General features: G+C 37.9%; 3 protein-coding genes across 3 annotated transcripts; 1 reads left to right on the top strand and 2 right to left on the bottom strand.

Annotated features, from left to right (window-relative positions):
• Window positions 1–1,276: 1,276 nt before the first annotated feature.
• LOC129758247 (uncharacterized) lies at window positions 1,277–2,090 on the bottom strand. The gene is made up of 4 exons (XM_055755718.1): window positions 1,996–2,090; window positions 1,766–1,930; window positions 1,448–1,690; window positions 1,277–1,387 (listed from the first exon to the last, which is right to left on the bottom strand). Exons 1-4 carry the CDS (start codon window positions 2,044–2,046, stop codon window positions 1,277–1,279), a joined length of 570 nt encoding a protein of 189 aa, XP_055611693.1. The 5' UTR covers window positions 2,047–2,090.
• Window positions 2,091–19,751: 17,661 nt separating this feature from the next.
• On the bottom strand, window positions 19,752–20,571 carry LOC129757309 (general odorant-binding protein 67-like). The gene is made up of 3 exons (XM_055754488.1): window positions 20,481–20,571; window positions 20,253–20,423; window positions 19,752–20,175 (listed from the first exon to the last, which is right to left on the bottom strand). The coding sequence occupies exons 1-3, from the start codon at window positions 20,541–20,543 to the stop codon at window positions 19,813–19,815; spliced, it is 597 nt and encodes a 198-aa protein (XP_055610463.1). The 5' UTR covers window positions 20,544–20,571; the 3' UTR covers window positions 19,752–19,812.
• A 282-nt stretch (window positions 20,572–20,853) lies between these two features.
• On the top strand, window positions 20,854–21,674 carry LOC129758098 (general odorant-binding protein 67-like). The gene is made up of 4 exons (XM_055755542.1): window positions 20,854–20,954; window positions 21,018–21,188; window positions 21,258–21,524; window positions 21,582–21,674. Exons 1-4 carry the CDS (start codon window positions 20,910–20,912, stop codon window positions 21,672–21,674), a joined length of 576 nt encoding a protein of 191 aa, XP_055611517.1. The 5' UTR covers window positions 20,854–20,909.
• Window positions 21,675–23,546: the final 1,872 nt, after the last annotated feature.

Here is a 23,546-nt window from a genome sequence, read left to right as displayed (position 1 = left end):
CTATTGCTATTAAAGATTTTTGAGCTTTCCCTTCAATTTTGTTTTGGAACTTGAAACTTTCAATTAGAGTATAAATTTGTGTTAAATAAGATACATATTTTGACATAGACTGTGAACCGTGACTCGACCTATTTGAATGTATACCTGAATTTCCGCATGTAAACGTGGTACTTCATCGTAAATTTCTCGCTGGTATATGAAAAGTGTCGGAATGAAAACATAACGGCACGTAATTCACACATTTCTACTGGTAAATTTGTTGTGACCGACCGAAGAATGTCGGAGTCTAAACTCCATGTTTTTACTATGATATTTTGCTCAAACAATACCAATTGAAAAGTATTTTTTATACAGCATATTTGATTCTTCATTTTTAAGTCCTTCTACATAAACAGGTTTTGCGTATTGAATAGAAACTTTTGAAAATACATCTCTAAACCTTTGAAATGGTAAGCTATATTTATATAAGGATTGCTTTAGTAACAAAAAAGGAATCGTGAAATCTATGAATTTGCTCAAAAATCTGGTGAGTTTAGCTTATTTGATTTTAACATAGATACAGGTTTTTTTTATAAAAGCCTTCAAAATAAATCTAACTTTCAAAAGTAAAAAAATAGCTTAAAATTTTGAGGTTCATATCTGATTCTTGAAAACTCATTCCAAATTTTTAATTTTAATTTGAAATAGGACGTCGCGACGTTGAAAATAATAACGACGCAGCGCGAGTTTCCTAGGAGACTTCAAGCATGCGATTGATGGCCTAAGGAAAATGTACAGTAAATACCATAAACAATGTTCGAGTACTACATCGAAATCGCCTACTAAATAGACTGAAAAAAAGAAAAACAAACCTACGAGTGACAGGAATCCCGCTAGTAAAACAGCGTCACTAGTCCTACTGTCGCTATTCGGCTTGGTGCTATACACATAATATTAAGCGTTCTTACGGCCATGCTCTATATTTCAATTTTCAAATATGCATACGGGCCACTCGAGCGTAAAATTCTCGGTAGTAGTTGCATTCTTAAGGTTACACTTAAATTAAAATTCTTTTGTACCTACTACACCAGAAGATTCTCTTACAATGTGACATCTTAAGAAAAATGTTGAAATTCATGAGGTTGTCTTATAACACATCAAGAAATTTCTTCTCAGGATTAATTCAAATGCAAAAGCGGTATTTTATTTCTAGCTTGATAAAGGATGGTTTTTGAGACAAGCTTATCCAGTACTGCCTTTTCTACAGACAATAGACTTCAAAACGATTAGAGCGTTTTTAGAATGGCGGTGGTCCTCGCATAAGTCCCATGATGGTACAACCCTTGTTGAGATACGTCTTGATGGCTTCACATTCTCCACTCGCTGTCCAGGACGAAGCGGGGCAATTCTGAAGGTTAAAAAAAATATCAGTTTATGAGGAAAATCACCGATCATCGATTAAACTCACGATAAACATATCGGTCGGCAGGCACTCCATGAACGATCCCGCTGCAACGCTGCACCCATTGCTATCCTTCTCCGACAGCTTACCGGACACCTTGGCGTAGCACGAGTCTACCACTTTCTGGGCAATGGGCACCCATTCGGGTGCTGATCCCATGATGGAGTTCACCTTCGACTGAGCAGCATCCTTACTGAGCGCTCCACCTGTGATGATTCCCATCTGCTCCAGCACACATTCGGCCATGCACTGTAAAAATTTATAAGATTATTTTTCGATTTATAACAAAGTTTTTTCTTCTAAACTCATAAGGAGAAAACTCACATTGGCACCGGGAGGCGGAGTTCCTGGTGCTGGTGGAGGTCCAGAAGGCATCGGGATCTTCTGCATGCAGGTCACGAACTGATCCCGTGGGGGCAGCACCCGTGGACAGTTGCAGCATGCCCGGGGATCGGCCCCGGTTGGCGGGTTATCACATTGAGCGACGATCTGTTATTTGAAAATTTAAGTCGGTCAGAAGAAGGACTTTAATTGGAAAATTTACCCAGGCATACCAGTGGAAGGATCGCAGCCAGAGTCACCAATTTTGATAAGTGTTGCAACATCTTGAGTAGCGCGGTATTATCGTTAAACTCAACAACTCAACAACTGATTAATGGACAACCTATGTTTGCTTTTATGTAAAACTCTCTGGCGAAGAGCCGCGTGGTCAATTATTCGAACCACTGGCCGTGAAAATGACGTGACCAACCAAATACCGGAAGAGTGAAACAAACACAATGCCTCCCCTCTATAATTCGAAAAGAATCTCGCAAAAATGAAGTTACCAATTTGTGCAAAAATAAACCCTATTATAAGTGGAAATGAATTGCATTGTCACATATTCTAACACATATTTGCATGACGATGTAAAAACTGCAAAGAACGGATATGTTTTCATTTGATAGGTTTTTAACTCGTAGCGTGGATTAACAATTTTCATTATTCATTCTGTGTATGAACATAATAAAGAAAAATTCATAAAAGAGTTTCGAAAACGGATATTTGATTGATTGGTCCACAAACTCAGTTTTTGTGCAAAATTTCAGCTCAATCGGATTTCTTCAGGAGAGCCTCAAAGCGCTCAAAGCTTCGATTTCTTGATCCTCTAAAATCACCCTAATGGGAAACCAAAGAAACGGACAATTCGAAGTATTCGTTTTGTAGGCAAATAATTTGAAAATGCATAAAAGCTCGAAAAACATATTTTTGTTTGAAAATCGACGAAAAAACCGGTGGATTTACTTGAAAGGAATGTTACAGAGCTACCTCATAAAATAGATCAATCATCGCCCTAAACGACTTATTCACCATTTGAATGCTAATAAGGCTTCTTTGACATAATTATTCACTAGGGAGGTTCAATAATTTTTAATGTCATTTATTGAGGTGTATAATCAATCTTTTGGCAAATGTCATAATGGTTGCACTCAGTAATTGGCTCGAGATAATCAAAATCGTACAATGCATCAAATGAAAGGTGCTGGGACAAGTAAAGGGTGATACGATCAAAATTTTGTCAATATCAACTTGACGTATTTCTTTCAATTTTGCAATTAAAAAACCTGAACACCCCTCATTTTGAAGGTGTGTGTGTAGAATGTTGCTCCTATTTTGATTTTGGAATTCACTCTTCAGTTGTCAAAATGCCGTCCAAGGAAGAAGAGCAGCGTATAAAAATTTTTCTCGCGCATCGCGAAAATCCGAGCTACTCACACGCACAGCTGGCAAAATCGCTAAAAGTTGCCAAATCAACCGTTACAAATGTAATTAAAGTGTTTGAGAAACGTTTGTCGACAGCCAGGAAGTCTGGATCGGGGGGAAATCGAAAACCGGAAGCCGATGAGACGACAAAGAGAGTTGCCGGTAGTTTCAAACGAAACCCTAACCTCTCTCTCCGAGATACCGTAAATAAGCTGGGTGTATCGTCTACAACCGTGCATCGAGCCAAAAAACGAGCCGGACTATCGACTTACAAGAAGGTAGTGACTCCAAATCGCGATGATAAACAAAATACGACGGCCAAAGCGCGATCCCGGAGGCTGTACACGACAATGCTGACGAAGTTTGACTGCGTGGTAATGGACGACGAAACCTACGTCAAAGCCTACTACAAGCAGCTTCCGGGACAGGAGTTTTATACGGCAAAAGGAAGGGGAAAGGTAGCAGATATTTTCAAGCACATGAATCTGTCAAAGTTCGCGAAGAAATATCTGCATTGGCAAGCCATCTGTACCTGTGGCTTGAAAAGCAGCATTTTTATAGCTTCCGGGACTGTCAACCAAGAAATTTACGTGAAAGAGTGTTTGAATAAACGTCTGCTGCCTTTCCTGAAGAAACACGGTTGTTCCGTACTGTTTTGGCCGGATTTGGCATCTTGCCATTACGGTAAAAAGGCCATGGAGTGGTACGCCGCCAGCAACGTGCAGGTGGTTCCCAAGGACAAGAACCCTCCCTACACACCAGAGCTCCGCCCAATTGATAAATACTGGGCTATTGTCAAGCCGAACCTAAAGAAGACCAAAAAAGCTGCTAAGGACGAGCAGCAGTTCAAGGCAAACTGGCTTTCTGCTGCGAAGAAGGTGGACAAGGTGGCTGTACAAAATCTGATGGCAGGGGTTAAGCGTAAGGCCCGGATTCGCGGAGGCCGGAGGCGGAAGCGGAGGCCAATTCGGATTTGGAAAAGCGGAAGCCTAACTGAATATGTTTCCTGAATTTTATACTAATTAAACTTGAAAATGAAATTTAATTTTATGTTTTAAATAAACGATTTCACCGATTTACACGCGTTTTCCCTTGACCAAATTTTGACCAAATCACCCTTTACATGTTTGGAAAATGAGTCATAAATCTATCATACGTCGAAGTCCAGAACTTCTAACAAACTCTAATTGGCAATTAACGATTTCGAACCAAATTTTGTGATCCCGAGAGTAGAACAGTGCATGAAGCTAATTTGAGTTATTTTGAAAATTAAAATTTGAAACAACAACAAAAAATCCCACCGATCGCAAAGCCTTGTGAAGACATACTAGTCTTTTAAAATGCAGTGAATTTCGTCATAAATAGATTAAGTAGAAATGGGCTAAGATGCGTACCTTATGTAACACCCAATTCCACATTTGCAACAAATGATTTCCTCCAAATTGGTCATTTTCTGTTCGTCCAGTTAAACACGACAAAATGTTCTATTCTTTGTATCAAAGAAATCGAAAGGGATTCGATTGCTTTGATTCAGTAGAATTATTTAACCAAGTAGGCTCACAACAAATATAAGAGTTTTATTTTTCCTTTAGTACAACCTACATCGAATCTGTCAAATGGGAAACGGAATATTGAGTTAAAATTCTGTCTGGTTTATGCAACAATTGAAGAAAAGGGACAACCACTAGTCAACTTTTTTTTAAGCGCATTGCACTCCGCATCTTCCTGCCACAGGGATTCAGGACAGTTCTGAAATAAAAGTAATTTTTAATACATATAAAAAAGATTTTTCCTGGTTTTTGACTTTGAACAGATTACCTTGAACAGCTCCACCTTAATGCAGTTCATCAAAGCCGGTGGCAAAAAGCTACAGCCAGCTCGGCCCGGTATCGGGGACACTGGCGCTATTGAGTTGGTAGGATTTTTGGTCTCTTCGTCGTAACATTTGCTCATAGTGGCCTCCAGGAACGACAACTCGTAGGAACTATTCTTTCCCACCGTCATCAGTGAACTCTTCTGAAAGGCTTCCTTATCCAGCAGAAACGTAGAGTTATTGACAACCGTTAGCGCTCCCATGTTTTGAAAAATGCACTGAGTGATACACTGCAATGGAAAATTGTAACTTTAATCCTTTTCAATTTGATAAACAAAAACGAACCAACCGATCCTTCAGTTTTCTTCACCCCCGGGGGTACCCTAGGGGCCATATTTTTCAGCTCATCGGTGCACTTTTTCGCGAGGTTTCGATCTAGCAGGCGAGGTAGCACGCAGCAGTCCTTAGCGGCCTTTTGGTTGCCACGGTAGCAAGCTTTCTCGTCGATTGTTGTTGCGGTTGCATTTTCTGAGACGGAAGAAGCCACAAGTGGCCCCAGCAGAGCAACGCTTAAAATTACCGTAACAATTATCATCCTCGTGGAGCACTGTGACTTGGACGGCATTCTAACGAGACTTTTATTAATGGTATTATCGCTTCGATCTCTACAGTAGGCGGGGTGTTTGTTGGGACTGATTGCTGGTTGACCCACTAATAAAATTAAGCCCATTCTTGATTTTTAAAAACATTTTTGCTGGTAAAATGATGTTAATTTTTTTTAAAGTTAATTATAAGAAAGATACATTAAGGAAAGAAAAATATTTTCAAATGAAACAGAAATAGGCACATCTGGTAGCAAAAGAGAGATTTCATTTATTCACAAGCACGTTGACTATTTTTTCAAGTCACAATGGAATAGTTTTTGCTGTACTTTTTAAGCCAATTATTCATATTCTTTGCAGAATTTGAACACTGAATTCGCTCAATTTGCTTTAATTTTTTCCAAGGTTTCGTGATTAAATGTTTTTAAAGAAAATTTTGAATATATTTTTCCACAGAAACGTTAGTAGTGAGCGGATGTCTGAAATTTTCTGTTTTAAAACTGTTTTAAAAATCTTTTTTTTTTCTAATTCTGAAACTTACCGGTTACTTAGATTCTATTTACAGTGTATGTTTTTCTTGTATGTATGTATGTATGTATGGTAGCCACCTTGGGTGCACGGTTGTACCGCAGTTGTGGCTAAGGCTTCATCAACAAGTCACCGTAAGTTACCATATATCCAGTTAATAACTGCTGGATGAGACGTTCAAGGGAATGGATTCGTAAGTAGAGTAACTTACAATATCCGAAGGGTTAGGATCGATTGGTCTCGAGAAGTTATTGCCGAATATACAACTAACTCACTATGCAAGTCTCTGTAGTCCCCACCCCCAAGATTTGTTTTTAGAAGAGCGCGTCAAACAGCAGGAGAACTTAATACGAGTAGGACTGCCACAGATCCATACCCATGCGCTCAATCCCTTTGTTTGATGCCCTGATGCATCCCACCAACCCCATAAAAACGTAAGTGGTGTACAGTACAATTCATAAATACAATAAATATTTATAATAAGGAATAATAATAATGAATAATATTGATAAATGATAATAATGACAAATGAAAAAGAATAAAAAATAAAAATAATAATAATGATCACAGTGATAAAAATGATTAAAATAATAAATGCGGTAATAGTAGGATGATTATATCTGATAAAATGATGCTGTGGAATGAAAAAAAAGATAAGAATTAAAACGGAAATCGTTTGAAGAGTTTTTCATTAAAAGATAAAAAAAGGAGAATAATTGAAATCAGTGTAATAAAAATAGTATTTGGTTATATGAGTGGATATTTTTAACATACAATGTAAATCTGGACCGCATGCGTGATGAAATCTGGAATTTATTTTGAAAAACCTTTGTTATTGAGAGCTGCACCACATTACAAAAAGAAAAAAAAAGGAGTAACATAGGAATATTACAGTTGTTACGATATTGAATCTTGTGATAGAAATAACAATCACTATACATAAGTTGTGAATATCTGAAAATGAATGCGATTATGAATAAGACTATAAATATTAATTTGAAAATGAATATTGTATCTTAAACATGCAATTTATCTGGAACAGTAATGTGAAATGAAATTACTAATAACAATATGAGAATGTGAGTATTGAAGTAACCGGTAAAAATATTTATTTATATCCAAAACACATCTCGTTCTCCAGTAAAACTAGTGTTGAAAAAAATAAATAAATATAAAATGTAGTCGGTATGAAATGAACATAAAATTTATGAAATATAAGTTAAAGAATGGCTAAATTCAAGTTCATTCTATACATGGGAAATATAATATTGTATAATATTTATAAGATAGAATAAAAATGTAAATATAAAAAAGAGATTTCAAACTCCATTACTAAATTTTGAACAAAGCTAAGGAATTTTTACAGTACATAATTGTTTCGAATTTAAAATAAGCAATAAAAAATTAAGCTTATGTTTCATAAACACCATCTTTTATGACTTGAGACAATAACACAATTGAAAAAAATAAGTAATGGCAATGATACGGTATATTCAAAAGTTTTATAAAGATCGATTTTACATGTGTTGGTTATCCAGCTGTTGAAAATTCCAAATTGAAAATTTAATTAATTCAATAACAATCGTTCTGATTCTTCCTTGATTGGCTATCGATTATGGGTAAAATAATGCACTTGCTATTATTTGTTAAAGCTGAAAACTAGAATACTTATAATACATTGTATTGTGAAGTAAAGAGTTATTTTAAAACGAGCAAGCCCCTGCTGCATTAAAAAAAAGAATGTTCAAATATTAAAATGTTTTTAAATAATATAAAATTGAAATTTGAATGATCTAGATTATCAAACAGCCAATTGAAAATAAATGGGACTGAAAAGTTTGAACTTTTTTCAATAAATCAATAAATTATCAGAAAATATAAAGCTATGTGAGAAACTATGCAATCATCATATTCGTGAAAAATCAGAAAGAAAGACACGTCATTTATAAACCTAAAAAAGTTGTAATAGGTAATTTAGACAAAAAAAATTAACAATTATCCTTGAAAATCAAAAGGGCTGAAACAAATCAACACAGAAAACAGTTGTAAATGCTAATCTTTGTAATAAAATATTTTGCATAAGGAAAATTCTACAATTTTCTACCATAATTTGAAGAAGCTTTAAAAATACTTTAAAGTCAGTTATAAATAAAACATACTTATTCTACAGTGAAAGTATTAAACTGAAAAATAACGATTATATATTTATGTGGGTGGACTGATGATCTGAAACGAGAAATAAAACTTGAAGCAATACATAAAACCTAGTTTGTATGTTCCCCTACTGGAAAATATTTCGGTATTGATTAGCCTCATCATTATGCATTAGTGAAATCAAAAAAATATGAGTTATTTTTTCACGTTATGGAATTTCCAGTTTATTTGTTTCTCCTATAACGTACCTTTATATAACATCTTTAAACGGATATAGATTAATGAAAATATTAAAAAAAAAACGAACACGCACACAATTAAAATTGTTGTATTAGGAGTTTTTTGTTATTCATATTAACTGTATCTAAATTTTAATATACTTCAGGTCGAATATGGATTAGCTAATAGCCAAACATACTAAATGTTCAAATTATCAAAACATAAATTAGCATAAATAAGTACTGATGGAATTATTGTTTTTGTAGAAAAAAAAGCCTGTTATAAAATTCGTTTGAGTTTTTCCAATCGCCAAATCAACTTTAGACTTTAGCTATGCTACGAACCTATGAAAGGCGCCATCTTTAATAATTTTTGCGGACTATTTCAAGATAAACTTGTATACAATATTTGATTCAGTATGGTTCTTTTTCATGCAATATCTAAATATGTGAAATATTTCACCTCGTGCTGTCAGATATTGAGCTTACAGCTCAAAATTAAACAGCACGAAATGAAGTATTCCACATATTAAGCACCCAATTTCAATGTTTATTTCAATATTGGGAGTCTTTACCAATTTACCTTTTCTAACTTTAATAAAATTTTAAATTGATTCACTTATCTTATGATCCGCAACATTCTTGCCCCACGTATGGTGTCTCTGCAGGAAAACTTTTTTTTGGGTGGCCCCGAGGGCAGAGCACCAGCCTTCTCCTCTTCCTTCTCAGTAATTTCATAAAAAAACCTACTTTATATACACTATTACTGCTAAACTTCATATTCCCATCATGGGAGAATCTCAAACACAGCACTTTAATCTAATTTCCACAAATTAGATTCCTTCCTTTATCGAAATTTTCAAAATTAATTATTGCTACACTAAACTTATGAGCTTCACCCGGCAGTGCTGCCACTCTGTCTCTCATATTTACAGTGTATGTTTTTCTTTTTCAAAAATACCTACAAACCCGTTTTTATTTCTAAGAAATATTCCTTACAAGGCACTATTAATATTAAAAACTGTGTAAATTAAAATATGTGAGTTTTTTAACAGTTTAAAAACAAACCAACATTTTTTTCTATTATTTTTTTTCAATGTCTTTTCAAAGTAGTACTAAAGTTGTCAATTTAGAAGATAAGCATATTTTACATTGTTCCCAGCTCTTTTTTCTTCAAATATCCAGTAAAACGATGAACTATGTTGTTCACATAATTTCGCCAAACTATCTCCAACAAGAAAATAATAAAGCTGCTCGTCCATCCAAAGAAAATGCTATACCAAGCGATGTTAAGATCACGAAAGTGGATCAAACTCTCCTTCTCTTCCGCGACTATTCGGAACCATTCGCTGACGGTAATGTCTGCCGGTTTCAGCATTTGTCGTTTGAGGCGCCAATTTTTCTCGAGTTTCGCCTCGACTATTCGCTGATGGATGGAACGTATCCTTTTAAGCAGCAGAGATCTCTGCTTCCGAAAATAAATGCCTTCCATTCCGGTTGTATAGACGTCCTCGGTCGTTACAACCCTCATTCGTTGGGTTTGTTCATCGTAATTTTCGAAAGCACTAATGTAGAGTTCTGATGTTTCCTCTTCGCAAATTATAGCATGAAAGTGCAGCTTATGCGTGTTCCGATAAACGTTGACATCGTCCTGAACCAAAAGTGGTGCCAATTCTGGATTCTCTCGAATCATCAGTGAAATGGTTTTCAAATCGACGTAGATTTTTATTCCAGCAGCAGGAAATTGACGAACTGTCTTGAAATCCGGCATAAAAGGGCCATCGGTGAGAAGCGCAATTATTTTACTTTCGTAGGCACTCAGCAACAGAAAGTAAAATACACTTAAGCTCGTGAGTAGGAACTTTTCGAAACTGCTGACGTCACAGAAATTTACACTGTTGAAGCCGCAAAGAGGTGCAAGGATCAAATTGTTACGAATTTTAGAGCCGGTAACTTCCCTGACTAGGCAGCTGATAGTTAAAACAACCATAATTATCACCCAAACTTCCATCATAAAGGGTTTCATCATGATGTCAGTGATTAGCCAAAGACGTCCACGTGGCACCAAAATCCTAACATTACTCATTCCAAAGATCAGAGCGATTGCATGAAGGTTTTCACTAATCAGGTATCTTTGCAGATAGATGTGATATTTGTGGTCTGATAGATCGGTGACTTGCTCTTCTAGAAAAGTTATCTTGAGTGTTGCATTCATATGCCTTGTTACAGTGTTTATCCACGATATGTCCCACCCATAGACTAGTTTACCATCATGAGCCACATAAGGGTAATCGGCAGTGGCCACCACTTCAATCGGGAATCCATGGAAATCCAGTAGATGGTTGGCAGATATCTCAACACCATCAGAAATCCATTCAAAAATATTTCTAAACGGGCAGTATTTACCTAACTGCAATACGCCCAATTCAATTTGAAAGACTATCAAGACATTTCGTAACATGATCTTCTGAAAAAAGTTCATCCCAACAACATACGCTTTCGCGTCTAAAAAATAAACAATTATTCGAGCCCTCGGATCAATCCATTCCAAGGGTTCAACAAGCGATTGCCAGTTACAATCTCCATCCAGAAACAACAGAACACAGGCCGGACGGGGATTTTCAGGGTTGTATTGAAGAATTTTCCCGTGAGTGATCTGTTTGACGAAATCAGCATTAGCAACGTATTGGACAACATCGACGATTTCCTGGGAGTACTTGGTGCTGTGAATCCAAATGAATTGACGTTGTGAGGGTTCGGCAATTATGTTTTTCAAAAATTTTAATGCACTCATGTCGAAAGAATCCACTAAATGTGACACTCCGACTACAATCGGTAACACCGCAGAGAGCAATCTTCGAAACATGTTCTTGTCAAGAAACTACTGTATGGACTCATACATAGCTCAATGTTTCGCAGCCTTTCGATTCTCTAAGAAATTAAAAATCTAAAATAAGAATATCGTAGCTGAATACCACTTTTCCCACAATGTTGTAACTATGCGAAAAAGTAAATGGGAAACAGATGTTTTTAATTGATCTTCGTTTTCAGTTTCGTGTGTGCAATTTTTTTCTCCTTTAATCTTCGAGTCGCACAGCTTGAGGGCACTAGTAGGAATAGGGATAAATTTATGGAAATTGAGTTATCGGTTAAAAATACTAGTAAAGGGTGATATGGTCAAAGTTTTGTCAGGGGAAAACGAGTGTAAATTGGTGAAATCGTTTATTTAACTTACTTAACTTACTTAATGATCCCGCGCCGATCCTCCGGTGCATAGGGCCGTGGTAAAAGACCTCCACTGTTGACGATCCGGAGCCAGCGTCTTCACCTGGTCCCAGTCATGATTCTCGTCGACAGTTCGGATTTCAGCGGCTAGGCTTCGCCGCCACGAATTTCTGGGTCTGCCTCTTCTTCGATGACCTTCTGGATTCCAATCAAGCGCCTCTCTGCAAATCTCGTTTTCATCTCTTCGCAGCGTGTGCCCAATCCATCTCCACTTACGTTCCCGAATCTCGATTTCTAGCGCCTTTTGATGACACCGGCGATGTAGTTCCTCATTCGAGATCCAGTTGCCAGGCCACCAAGCGCGGATGATATTCCGCAGGCAGCGATTTACAAATACTTGCAGTTTTCGCGTCGTTACCGCATATGTGCACCAAGTTTCGCACCCGTACAGCAATACGGATTTGACGGATTTGATTTAAAAAATCAAATTAAATTTATTTTTCAAGTTTATTTAGTATTAAATTCAGGAAAAATATTCAGTTAGGCTTCCGCTTTCCAAATCCGAATTGCCGGACCTTACGCTTAACCCCTGCCATCAGATTTTGTACAGCCACCTTGTCCACCTTCTTCGTAGCAGAAAGCCAGTTTGCCTTGAACTGCTGCTCGTCCTTAGCAGTTTTTTTGGTCTTCTTTAGGTTCCGCTTGACAATAGCCCAGTATTTCTCAATTGGGCGGAGCTCCGGCGTGTTGGGAGGGTTCTTGTCCTTGGGAACCACCTGCACGTTGTTGGCAGCGTACCACTCCATGGCAATTTTACCGCAATGGCAAGATGCCAAATCCGGCCAAAACAGTACAGAACAACCGTGTTTCTTCAGGAAAGGCAGCAGACGTTTATTCAAACACTCTTTCACGTAAATTTCTTGGTTGACAGTCCCGGAAGCTAAGAAAATGCTGCTTTTCAAGGCACAGGTACAGATGGCTTGCCAAACCAGATATTTCTTCGCGAACTTTGACAGTTGCTGGTGCTTGAAAATATCTGCTACCTGTCCCCTTCCTTTTGCCGTATAAAACTCCTGTCCCGGAAGCTGCTTGTAGTCGGCTTTGACGTAGGTTTCGTCGTCCATTACCACGCAGTCAAACTTCGTCAGCATCGTCGTGTACAGCCATAGTATCATAGCAATATGAAGTCACTACCTTCTTGTAAGTCGATAGTCCGGCTCGTTTTTTGGCTCGATGCACGGTTGTAGACGATACACTCAGCTTATTTGCGGCATCTCGGAGAGAGAGGTTAGAGTTTCGCTTGAAACTACCGGCAACTCTCTTTGTCGTCTCAGCGGCTTCCGATTTCCCCCCGATCCAGACTTCCTGGCTGTCGACAAACGTTCCCCAAACACTTTAATTACATTTGTAACGGTTGATTTGGCAACTTTTAGCGATTTTGTCAGCTTTGCGTGCGAGTAGCTCGGATTTTCGCGATGCGCGAGAAAAATTTTGATACGCTGCTCTTCTTCCTTGGACGGCATTTTGACAACTGAAGAGTGAATTCCAAAATCAAAATAAGAGCAACATTCTACACACACACACACTTTCAAAATGAGGGGTGTTCAGGTTTTTTAAATGCAAAATTGAAAGAAATACGTCAAGTTGATATTGACCAAATTTTGACCGTATCACCCTTTAAATGCCGTAAAATCGATATATGTGGCATCGCTGCTGGATGTAGTATCATAGGGTGAAATCAACGGGCGCATTCGGCGCATACGAAGCCCAAGGTGATTTAAGTGGGACGAACCCACCCACGGCAGCAAAAATACCGGCTGATATGGTTTGAAGATAAAATTACATCTTGAAAGAAAAAAAAAACAGATAATTTATAGCATACAAAAGCTCCTCCCATCAAAGTTTTATTGATTAGATCCTAGCCTTCAGCCCTTTATCTTATTCTATAATATAAATGACACTTAATAACTACAGTAATTGTTAATTTGTAAAAGAGCACTGCACAATTCTACTTTTGATTTGTTCTCTGGACATGCTTAGTTGAATAATATCGTCGTTTGTGTTGTAAACTGCCATCATTCGGTACATTGGTTCGTTTCTGGCGTAGTTCTGGATGCGATTAGCTAGTTGAAACGGCCTTACGCTTCGAAAACTGCTGCGGCCTTCGTACGGAGATATACAAGATAATAAATACGGCGAGTAATATCTTCCACAGATTAAGTCCTTTAGAAACAGTGCGTCGATCGATTTTCTTCGGGTTTCCAGCGTGTCCAAACCTACCAGCATACACAAGACCCGATACTCCGGCATTTCTGCTTGCCACCCAAGGTTTCTCAAAGCGTATTTCAAAAACTTCTTCTGAACTCTCTCTAGTCTGTTGTTGTGTATGTTGTAGTACGGTCGCCACACAATGCCGGCATATTCAATGACGATCCTAACTAATCCAGTGTAGATAGAAACAATCGTGTAGGGATTATCCAGCTCGTGACAGATTCTACTAACCATTCCGAACATAGAATTTGCCTTTGCTACAACTTTTTCGATGTGTTTTGAAAAAGTTAACTCCGCGTCCAACTCCACTCCTAAGTCTTTTACTGAGCTTTGCCGAGCAATTATGACATCGTTTTCTAAGCGGTATTCATAAGTGATATTGTTTATTTTCCGGGAAAATGTTATCACGTTGCATTTCGAGAAATTGATCTTTAGGCCGAATCTACTGCAACACTCTGTGAATCTGTGCAAGGCGTTTTGCAGAGTCACGCAATCCTTCGGGTGATAAATGGGCAAAAAAATTTTTAAATCATCGGCATAAACCAGCGCGAACTGTGGTGACTCCCTTGTGGAACACCACTTTTTTTTTTCTTTTTGATAGGAGTTTAACCCGTTAAGGTCATTCTTCCTCGGTGGAACACCACTGTTGACCGAGAAAGTACTATATCTCACGTTCTCCAGTTTGACGTATTGCGTTTTTTCGATCAGGTACGAACGAATCCATTGGAGACAGGATCCGGTTATTCCATTCTTGCATAATACCGACAGTAGAGCGTTTATATTGATTACGTCAAAGGCTTTGGACATGTCAGTGTATATTGCGTCAACTTGAAAACCTTGCATCATCCACTGCGAGGTTCTCGATACAAACTCTGTTAGGTTCGTTACGGTTGAGCGTTTCTTGAGAAAACCATGTTGAACATCCGAAGTCTTCGTTTCAATCCACGAGTAAATCTTATCGTATACAATAGGTACTCTCGAAAAGTTTGGGTATTGCAGAGAGAATTGCAACACCACATGCGAGATTTTCCAAAACTTCGGAAATAAACCGGCACGAATCGATGAAGTGAAGAGGAATTGTAAGGGCTCTTTGATTCCACTCACACATTTCTTTAAAAATGAGTTTCGTATTCCATCAGGGCCACAACTTTTCGATTCGTCGAGCGTTAAAATCTTTCGTCGTATATCAAATGCCACTATGGTGAATTCGGGTAAGATTTCTATTGGTGATTGGCGTTCTTGTTCTATTTCTGCGTTGCTCAAACGATACACGCTGTGAAAGTATTCGGCAAAGAGCTCGGATGCATCTTCCAAAGATTCTGCTTTGTTGCTTTTGTAAGAAACATTTTTTGGTATCAAGTTAGACTTACGTTTCGAGTTGACATATTTCCAAAATCGTTTTGGTTCAGATTGTATATTTTGTTGAAGTTCGTTCAAATAGCTGCATCGTTGGGCTCTATGCAAACTATTGAATAAATTAGCCGCTGTTCGGTATCCTTTATTGTCATGCTCAGATTTACTTCTGCGGAATTTGTTATGCTTCTTTCGCTTGTCTTGAGGTAGGCGGATAGTGTCGCTCTCAAACCATTTCGGGTATTTAGAGCGAGACGATTGTAATCTGGTGGTTCTACAGTGATTGAGTAATATTCCAAAAACCACGGTGTAAAAGGACAAAACATTGAAATACAGGGCATTTCTTATTGAGCGATCATTTTCGCGAATGTTGTCGAAAATCCCTAGGCTATTCAAGAAATCCAACATAGATCGTGTACTCGAACTAGCAGTTTCGGGAATATCTTCGTTATGTAGAAAAACCGTATTCCATTCCCCTTCCAAAAGAGCTTGAGAAACAGCGTCTACGTCAAAGTTTTTCATATCAATCGTTACTTTGCCTTCCTGAGCTGACAGACCATCTGCATATTGAAGAATATTTAGACAGAAGTTTATCCCCATGGCCTTGTGATGCACCTCATGCTGAATTATAGGTAAAATCTCATCAACTTGACAACTTTCCTAATATAAGATCAAGAAACCGGTTATTATGATTAGCGATTCCACAAACTTGCCGCAAATCGAAGGCGGCCATGTCGTCGATAATAATAATCGATTCTTCAGGCAAACGGACGTTGTTTGGCAGAAAGTGAAGATCACTAGCTTTATCTCGATACCAAGTGATATTCTTCAAGTTGAAATCACCAATTATGATCACTTTGCTGTCAGGTGATATACTTTCAAACAAAGAACCAACATTTGCAGTACGGGAAACGTGTCTTTGACAGCCTGAGGCCGGAAGGTATGTAGATACAGCATATGAAAATCTCGATTTTGTCTATGGCTAGTTTAACTGTGACTTCTTCATTGCAATTTGATTCATTGATCAGAGAATCGTCAAATATTTTTGTCAAAGAAAAGGGAAATCCCCTGCAATATAAAGAAATCAAGTGATTAACCCAAGTGTAATTTTCATCGAATAATGAATCAAGAGTATGTGATTACTTGTTACATATAACTGTCCCTCAGAATTTGAAAAAATGGGTGGAGGAGGTAAAAAATTGCCTTGAAAAGGTATCACAAAATAAATATTTGTGTAGGACCATGCAATGATTGGTCAAAGATGACTTAAAATACATCATAAAGGATATGAGCGAAGCGCCATTAGGCAACAGATCAAACTAAAGCACTGCGACTTAAGCGCTCAAAACAAACAAAAACAACTGATATTTCATAAATAAAACCCCTGGAGTTGCCTCTCGATTAGAAAGTTCGCCGAGGAAGAAGATACTAGGAAGAGTCTGAATAAAATGTCATTGTGACGTCCTTCAACACCAGCACTTAGAGAAGAATACGGTAGTCAGGTCAGGTATCAGAATGGGGGTAGGCTTAATAGCAGCACGTTATCCAAACATACGGGAAAATTGTGCCTAGCCTTTTTTTATCCAAGATTTCATCATTTACCTGAGAAACCTGAAAAACATATAAAAGGAAGAAATAAATTCAATCTATTTAAGATGGCATAAAGCCTTTCCACTAGGGATTATTAGCATTAAAGCTCTTTTCTACAATCGGTAAGGAATGATAGAATGTTTTTTAAGTTTAATTTCTTAAACTCAGATTCGCTTAAAGCGTAAGATCCCAGAGTACGAAAACGTAGTCTGGCAAATGAGGGACAGTTACATATAAGATGGAAGGGATCTTCCACATCTGATTCACAACTACCACATACTGGAGATTCAGCACGCTGAATGTTGTGCATGTGATAGTTGAGTTTACAATGACCGGAGAGTGCTTTGATCAAGATGCTGCAATGAGATTTATTTAAAGTTAATAAGTAACTTTAATAACTTTAATAATAACTTTAATAAGACTTTAACTCGATATGATTGGAGATGGTTTTTCTAAAAATAATTTTGTTTGACGACAAGTGTCCAACTCTTCCCAGTATCGTTCATGCTGGTTAGAGGACCAAGTTTGAATTTGGTTTCTGAACCAACATGGCGATATTGGGACAGCCGGCTCAGGTCCGTAAAATTCCTTTTCCGACCCAGCTCTAGCGAGTTCGTCGGCGCATTCGTTTCCAAAAATTCCCTTATGTCCGGGTACCCATAGAAGGTTTAATCCATTGCCTTCAGCAAGTTCTTCGATTGCTTTCCGGCATGCGATTACCAGTTTTGATCTAGAACTGGAAGCACTAAGTGATTTGATAGCTGCTTGGCTATCTGAACAGAAATAAATGGTTCTGAACATAATTTTCTTTTGAAGTGCAATTTGCACTCCATACATAATAGCATATAGCTCAGCCTGAAAGACTGTACAATATTTTCCTAGAGGTTGAGCATATTCTATGTTAAACTCGTGACAGTAAATTCCTGCACCTGCACGGCCGTTTGATAATGAACCGTCAGTATAGAATACAATATGAGAGGACATTTGGTCCTCTACGAAACCTGATAACCATTCTTGAGGAGAAGGAAATTTGACTTTAAACCCCATGTAGGGAAAACTACTCGAGAGTGTTAAATCGTTTGGCGCTAGATTAAACTTGTTTAATCTAACTAATTCAGGCCACACATTTGTATGACTCGATGATCTTTCGATATTTCCTGACAGCCAGAGACCAACTGCCTGTAGACGAAAAGCACATGAGAAGGCTTCCTGTTTTAGGAACAAGTGTAGAGGTTTGATAGAAAACAGAGCCTCTAGTGCTGCAGTAGGAGTTGTAGTGAACGATCCGGACATCCCCAAAAGACACATTCTTTGAAGGTGATTTAGTTTAGTCCGAACTGTTGCAACTTCTCCTTTCTGCCACCACACTAGACACCCATAGGCCAGAATTGGTCTTACTATTGTGGAGTAAATCCAGTGAATATGTTTGGGTTTGAGTCCCCAGTTTTTTCCGATTGCACGTCGGCATTGTCCGAAGGCCATGCATGATTTTTTGATTCTGAATTCGATGTGATCAGACCAGTATAATTTGGAGTCAAGAATGACACCCAAATATTTAACTTGATTAGACACGGTGATTTCGGAACCATAAAACAGCAGAGGGCGCATCCCGCGGGTGATACGTTTTTTAGTAAATAAAACAATATTAGTTTTTAGAGGATTAACTGAAAGTTCTACATGAGAACACCATCGTTCAACAGAGCGCAGAGCTTGTTGCATTATATCAAATAATGTGCTTATGCACAAACCTCTTACCAGCAGAAGATAATCATCTGCGAATCCATAGGTTGGTATTCCACGGTCATTGAGTTTTCTCAACAAGCCGTCTGCAACTAGGTTCCACAAAAGAGGTGATAGTACACCTCCCTGTGGGCAACCACATGTGCTAACTTTTGTAATTGAAGCCTGTCTTAAAGACGAATGAAGATTCCTGTTACTTAGCATTGCGCTAATCCAGTTAGTTATAACACTAAACACTCCATGAAGTAGTGCCGCATCCATTATTGATGTAAACGAGACTTTATCAAATGCTCCTTCTATGTCTAGAAATGCTCCTAGACATGATTCTTTCTGTGAAAAACTATTTTCAATATTATGTACTACGTTGTGCAGAAGAGTTAATGTTGATTTTCCTGTTTGGTATGCATGTTGTGTCGCATTAAGCGGATGTTGAACAAGGCATTCTTGCCTGATATGATGATCAATTAAACGTTCAAGTGCTTTTAATAGAAATGAACTTAGACTAATAGGACGAAAGCTTTTGGCTTCGTCGTATGATGATTGTCCCCCTTTAGGGATGAATTTCACGGCTATCTGCCATTAGAAAGTTCGCCGAGGAAGAAGATACTAGGAAGAGTCTGAATAAAATGTCATTGTGACATCCTTCAACACCAGCACTTAGAGAAGAATACGGTAGTGAATTTTGAAAGGGCGAATGCGCCAAATGGCTAATGGCGTGATCAGTTGGACTAAAAACTAAGTTTGGAGATCTACTTTTGATAGTATAAAGTTGTCTGAACGATGTTTGGTTTTCGGAAAACCGAGAAAACAAAATATTTTTTTCGCTGGGAGTTTATGGAGCAGTCAAACTTTGAACGCGTTTTCTCGAAGCAGTGATGTTGGCGCATTCGCCTTATTCAAAATTCGATACCGAATAGTTCTTCAACGTTCTGCATGGCCTACTTGATTAGCAATATGTTATAGGCATTGCCTGATCAAATGCCACAGGATATCTTTGGAAATTGCTTACAAAATGTTTGCTACTCTTTGCATTGAAAAGTTTATTTGAAAAACGTTTATTTTATCATCGTCAAAAGGGCTTCCTGTTGTCATTTATCCGTTCATGATTTAAATATTTCGACTGGGATGTGCTGTTCACTTCATCAACGAAGAAAACGAACAACCGGAAGCGGCCTTCTGTCGCAGTGACTGGCAGTCGGCGTTATCGTTCCAGGATGCGGCCGGACACTTCTGGAGCAGCTGCAGCTCGACGCAACCGATAAACGCTTCCGGAATGAAACTGCAGGGCGTCTTGCCGGGGACGGCCGAAACCGGAGTCGCCTTGAGGGCTTGATCTGCGTTCACCTTACTGGCACACTCGTCCACAATCGGCCCAATTAGCGGGGCAAAGGCAGGATCCGAACCCGTGGTAGCCGCCAGAGCCGTTTTGGCCGCTTCCGCATCGATGGCGTTGTTCTTGAAAATGTTCACAGTCGTCGTGACGCACTGGGCGAGACACTGGGAACGATGGTGTTCAACTTTTTATCATCCAAGGAAGTTTTGGGATATTTAAAAAAAAAAGGGTAAAAACTTACACAGCCTTCGGTCTTCGGAGCACCCGGGGTTGGTGGAATCTTCGGGTTTTCCGTAGCGCATCGGGTCATCGTAGCTTCGTCGACTGGCATGGGTGCTTTGCAACATTCCTTCGGCTTTTTGTTGTTTGCAGTCAGGCAGCTTGCATCGTCCGGTTTGGGCTGGGACAGGACCTAAGATAATCGAAAATTAGAGCGTAATTTCCAAAAGTTTAGTTATTTCAAAATTACTCCTCCGAAGAACACCGACGCTAAAACGACAACCGAAAGTAGGGAGTTCATCTTTTTAGCCATAAATTTTCACTTTTCTGCGAATGAAATTTTGAATGATTTTACCATCATTAATCACGCTATTTTATACAAATCGCAACAATCTACGCTTCGCTAAATTTGACAATGTTCAACTTAAAAAAACTGTCAAAAATTTGAACCATGTAAACATTTTTATAAAAACATTGGGATTTGTTTTGTATGATTTGATAAACCTTTTATATGATCGCATTAGTTGGTGACCTTCATTTCTTTTCCATCTGCTCCAAATTATCTGATTTTGATTTGATAAATTAGTTGTCACCTGTGCTATTAAAAGTTTTTCATCCATTTCCACAAAATCAACAAATATTCATCGCACATAATGATCTTCCGCACAACTGTTCAACAATGCAAAGCCGGTGGTTCATTTTGATTGCGTTCTTGGTCAGCTCGGTGCGTTATTCGCTAACCTCAACTGTGACAGTTCTGCTAACCATTTTAAACTTTATTCGCTAGACTGTTGCTCACACCCCGAAATTGGACCCATCATGTAGCCAGCTGTCAACTACCAAGCGAGCCAGAGATTGCTGTTCGATTCCCGTAATAATCAAAAAATCCCTCATCGATACCTGTGCCACTCAAATAGAAAGCAAAGGATTGAATTCGACAAATCCGGAATATGTTCAGGTAGGCTATGTCTACACATAAACACCTCATCAAAGCAACCCGAATGATTCATTTTAAAATTTCAAACAGTGCATAGCCGACTGTTGCGCCAGAGAGCTGAAGCTGTACAGTAACAACAACAAGAACAGCACCATCGTTTCGTTGAATAAAGCTGCGGTAAAAAGTTTCATGGTTGAAACTGTTGGGGCGGATCCAAATTTTGCTCCGATGCTCGATGAGTTGTTCGACGATTGTTACAACCAGCTGAGGCGAGTCCCGCTAAACCATCAGCGAACTGCGAGTTGCAACTACCGACCGCAGTTCATGAAAAATTGCATCGAACGGGGCCTGTTTAAGGTTAGGGTGTTTTTTTCTTGTTTTGGAAATAACATTTTGACCATTTTCTTTTGTTAGGACTGTCCAAGCGCAAGCTCCATCAATGGTACCGGATGTGACGAGCTCAACGAAAAGCTGTTCAAGGGATGTCCGTTTTATATGATTGAATAGTGGAGAAATTATTTTTATGTTAATTTAAGATCCAATAAAGTTAAGAAAAGTGCGTGTTTCTATAGTATAACTGTAAATTATATTCAGTTTTTTCTTCAGTTTCCATAAAATTTTCCATGGACCAGAACTTCCGCAGATCAAGAACGTCAAAACAGTGCATTTTACATCAAATTCTACATTGTTCAGAGGTCAATAAAATGCATTTATTATTCATGATGTCATTTGTGACCTCACAACATTTGAACTACGATATTATAGGTCAAGTTTCTAATTGCTTGGGAAAATCGAGGGGCGTCATTACCACGCCCCTCAAATCATTGACGTGAGCAGAACACACTTGAATTTCATCGTCGGGCAGGACCATAAAGGGTGTTCCACATCGAATTGCATCGCGGAAAAATAATTTAACAATAATCTTTTGTGAATTTTCTCCTTGATTTTTTGGTTTTGGATTCCTTTGAGTATTTCGGTAGAAGTAGTGTGGAGTATTAGACTGAGTCGATTTTAGGTCTGTTTTGATTTTCTCTAACCCAGGGGTCTAAAAGCTTCTTTTTGGTCCAAAACCCATCCATGATTTTTTGCAGAATGTTTTAGTAATGTTTCTTTACATAAGCTAATTTACACTTTTAGGTTTGTATGGGAAAATTTAATATTTTGTACTGAAAACTTAACATCTTTTTTGTTTTTTTTTACTTCTGTGGAACCGAGCCAGCTAATAGTTTTTTTTTGTCAATTTATTAATTTTCATGCCTTATGGCATTCAAAAATAATAAATTTGATCACATCACTGCTGAATGCCTAGCGAGGTATTGCAAAACTACTTTTTATGCATAACTTCGAGAGGTCCAGCAGTGATGTCAATCGAATTTATTGTTTATCAATGCGAAAAGACATATCTCTGTTAAAAAGCTAATATCATTTTTTGCCTAATGATATACGAAGTTACGGCCTGGAACAATGTTGTTCAGCGAAAAATTTCCTTTAGGAAATTTACAACGCATTGCTTTTACTGTGCAACTAAAATTTACATCTTTTTTCATTGTTAAAACTCTTTTCTTAGAGTAAATAGAACAAGATCTACAATACGATTTACATCTTTCACCTAACAAATACTTAAGTGCTCAAGACATCCATAATGAATGTCGGAATGGATTAAACTGATACCGCGTCATTCGACATAAACGTGCACGCAGTCAATCGGCAACAGCGATGTCGTTTACACAGATTTTTCTGTATTATACTGCATTACTATATTAACAGAACAGCACTTACACCCTGTTTACACTTGCCCTGGTGTACCAGATTTTTTTTCAAAATAATTTATCCAGGCCTAGTAAGCTTTTGTAATGACGACTACATTTATGTACTTAGCATTTATACCAGGGAAGGGAGCTTTGAAAGTATCTTTTACTAAACAGTAAGCATAACTGATATACTTGTCTTCTTAACGGTGAATGACAGACAACCTCCTTAAATAGAGCTCACAAATATCAATAATTCAATTCATATGAAATCTCTTCTTTTCAAGTTTTTAATCTACATATAACACTGATAGTTTTATTGGACTCCTCAAACCCATTTTAAAGCCAAAACATTAACTAGTAGCTATAGTCTATAGTAATTTATTAATTCGAATTATAACATAAAATCATTGAGAGCAAAATGTCTCGCATTTCGATTTTCGATTTGGACGAATACAAAAATAGCTTAAAAGTTCTATACTTTAGACTGAAAAATGACAAACTTTCAAAATTTAGTCTCAGACTTTCAATTTAAAAGTATTTCAATGGAATTCTGCATGTTAAGTTCGTATAGATTGAAAGATTTGGCTCAACATTCAGTAATCCTGTTCGTTTAAAGTAAGTTAAAAGG

This window comes from Uranotaenia lowii, chromosome 3, assembly GCF_029784155.1.
Source record: "Uranotaenia lowii strain MFRU-FL chromosome 3, ASM2978415v1, whole genome shotgun sequence".
Lineage (NCBI taxonomy): Eukaryota > Metazoa > Arthropoda > Insecta > Diptera > Culicidae > Uranotaenia > Uranotaenia lowii.
This window is presented reverse-complemented; position numbering and strand designations above follow the sequence as displayed.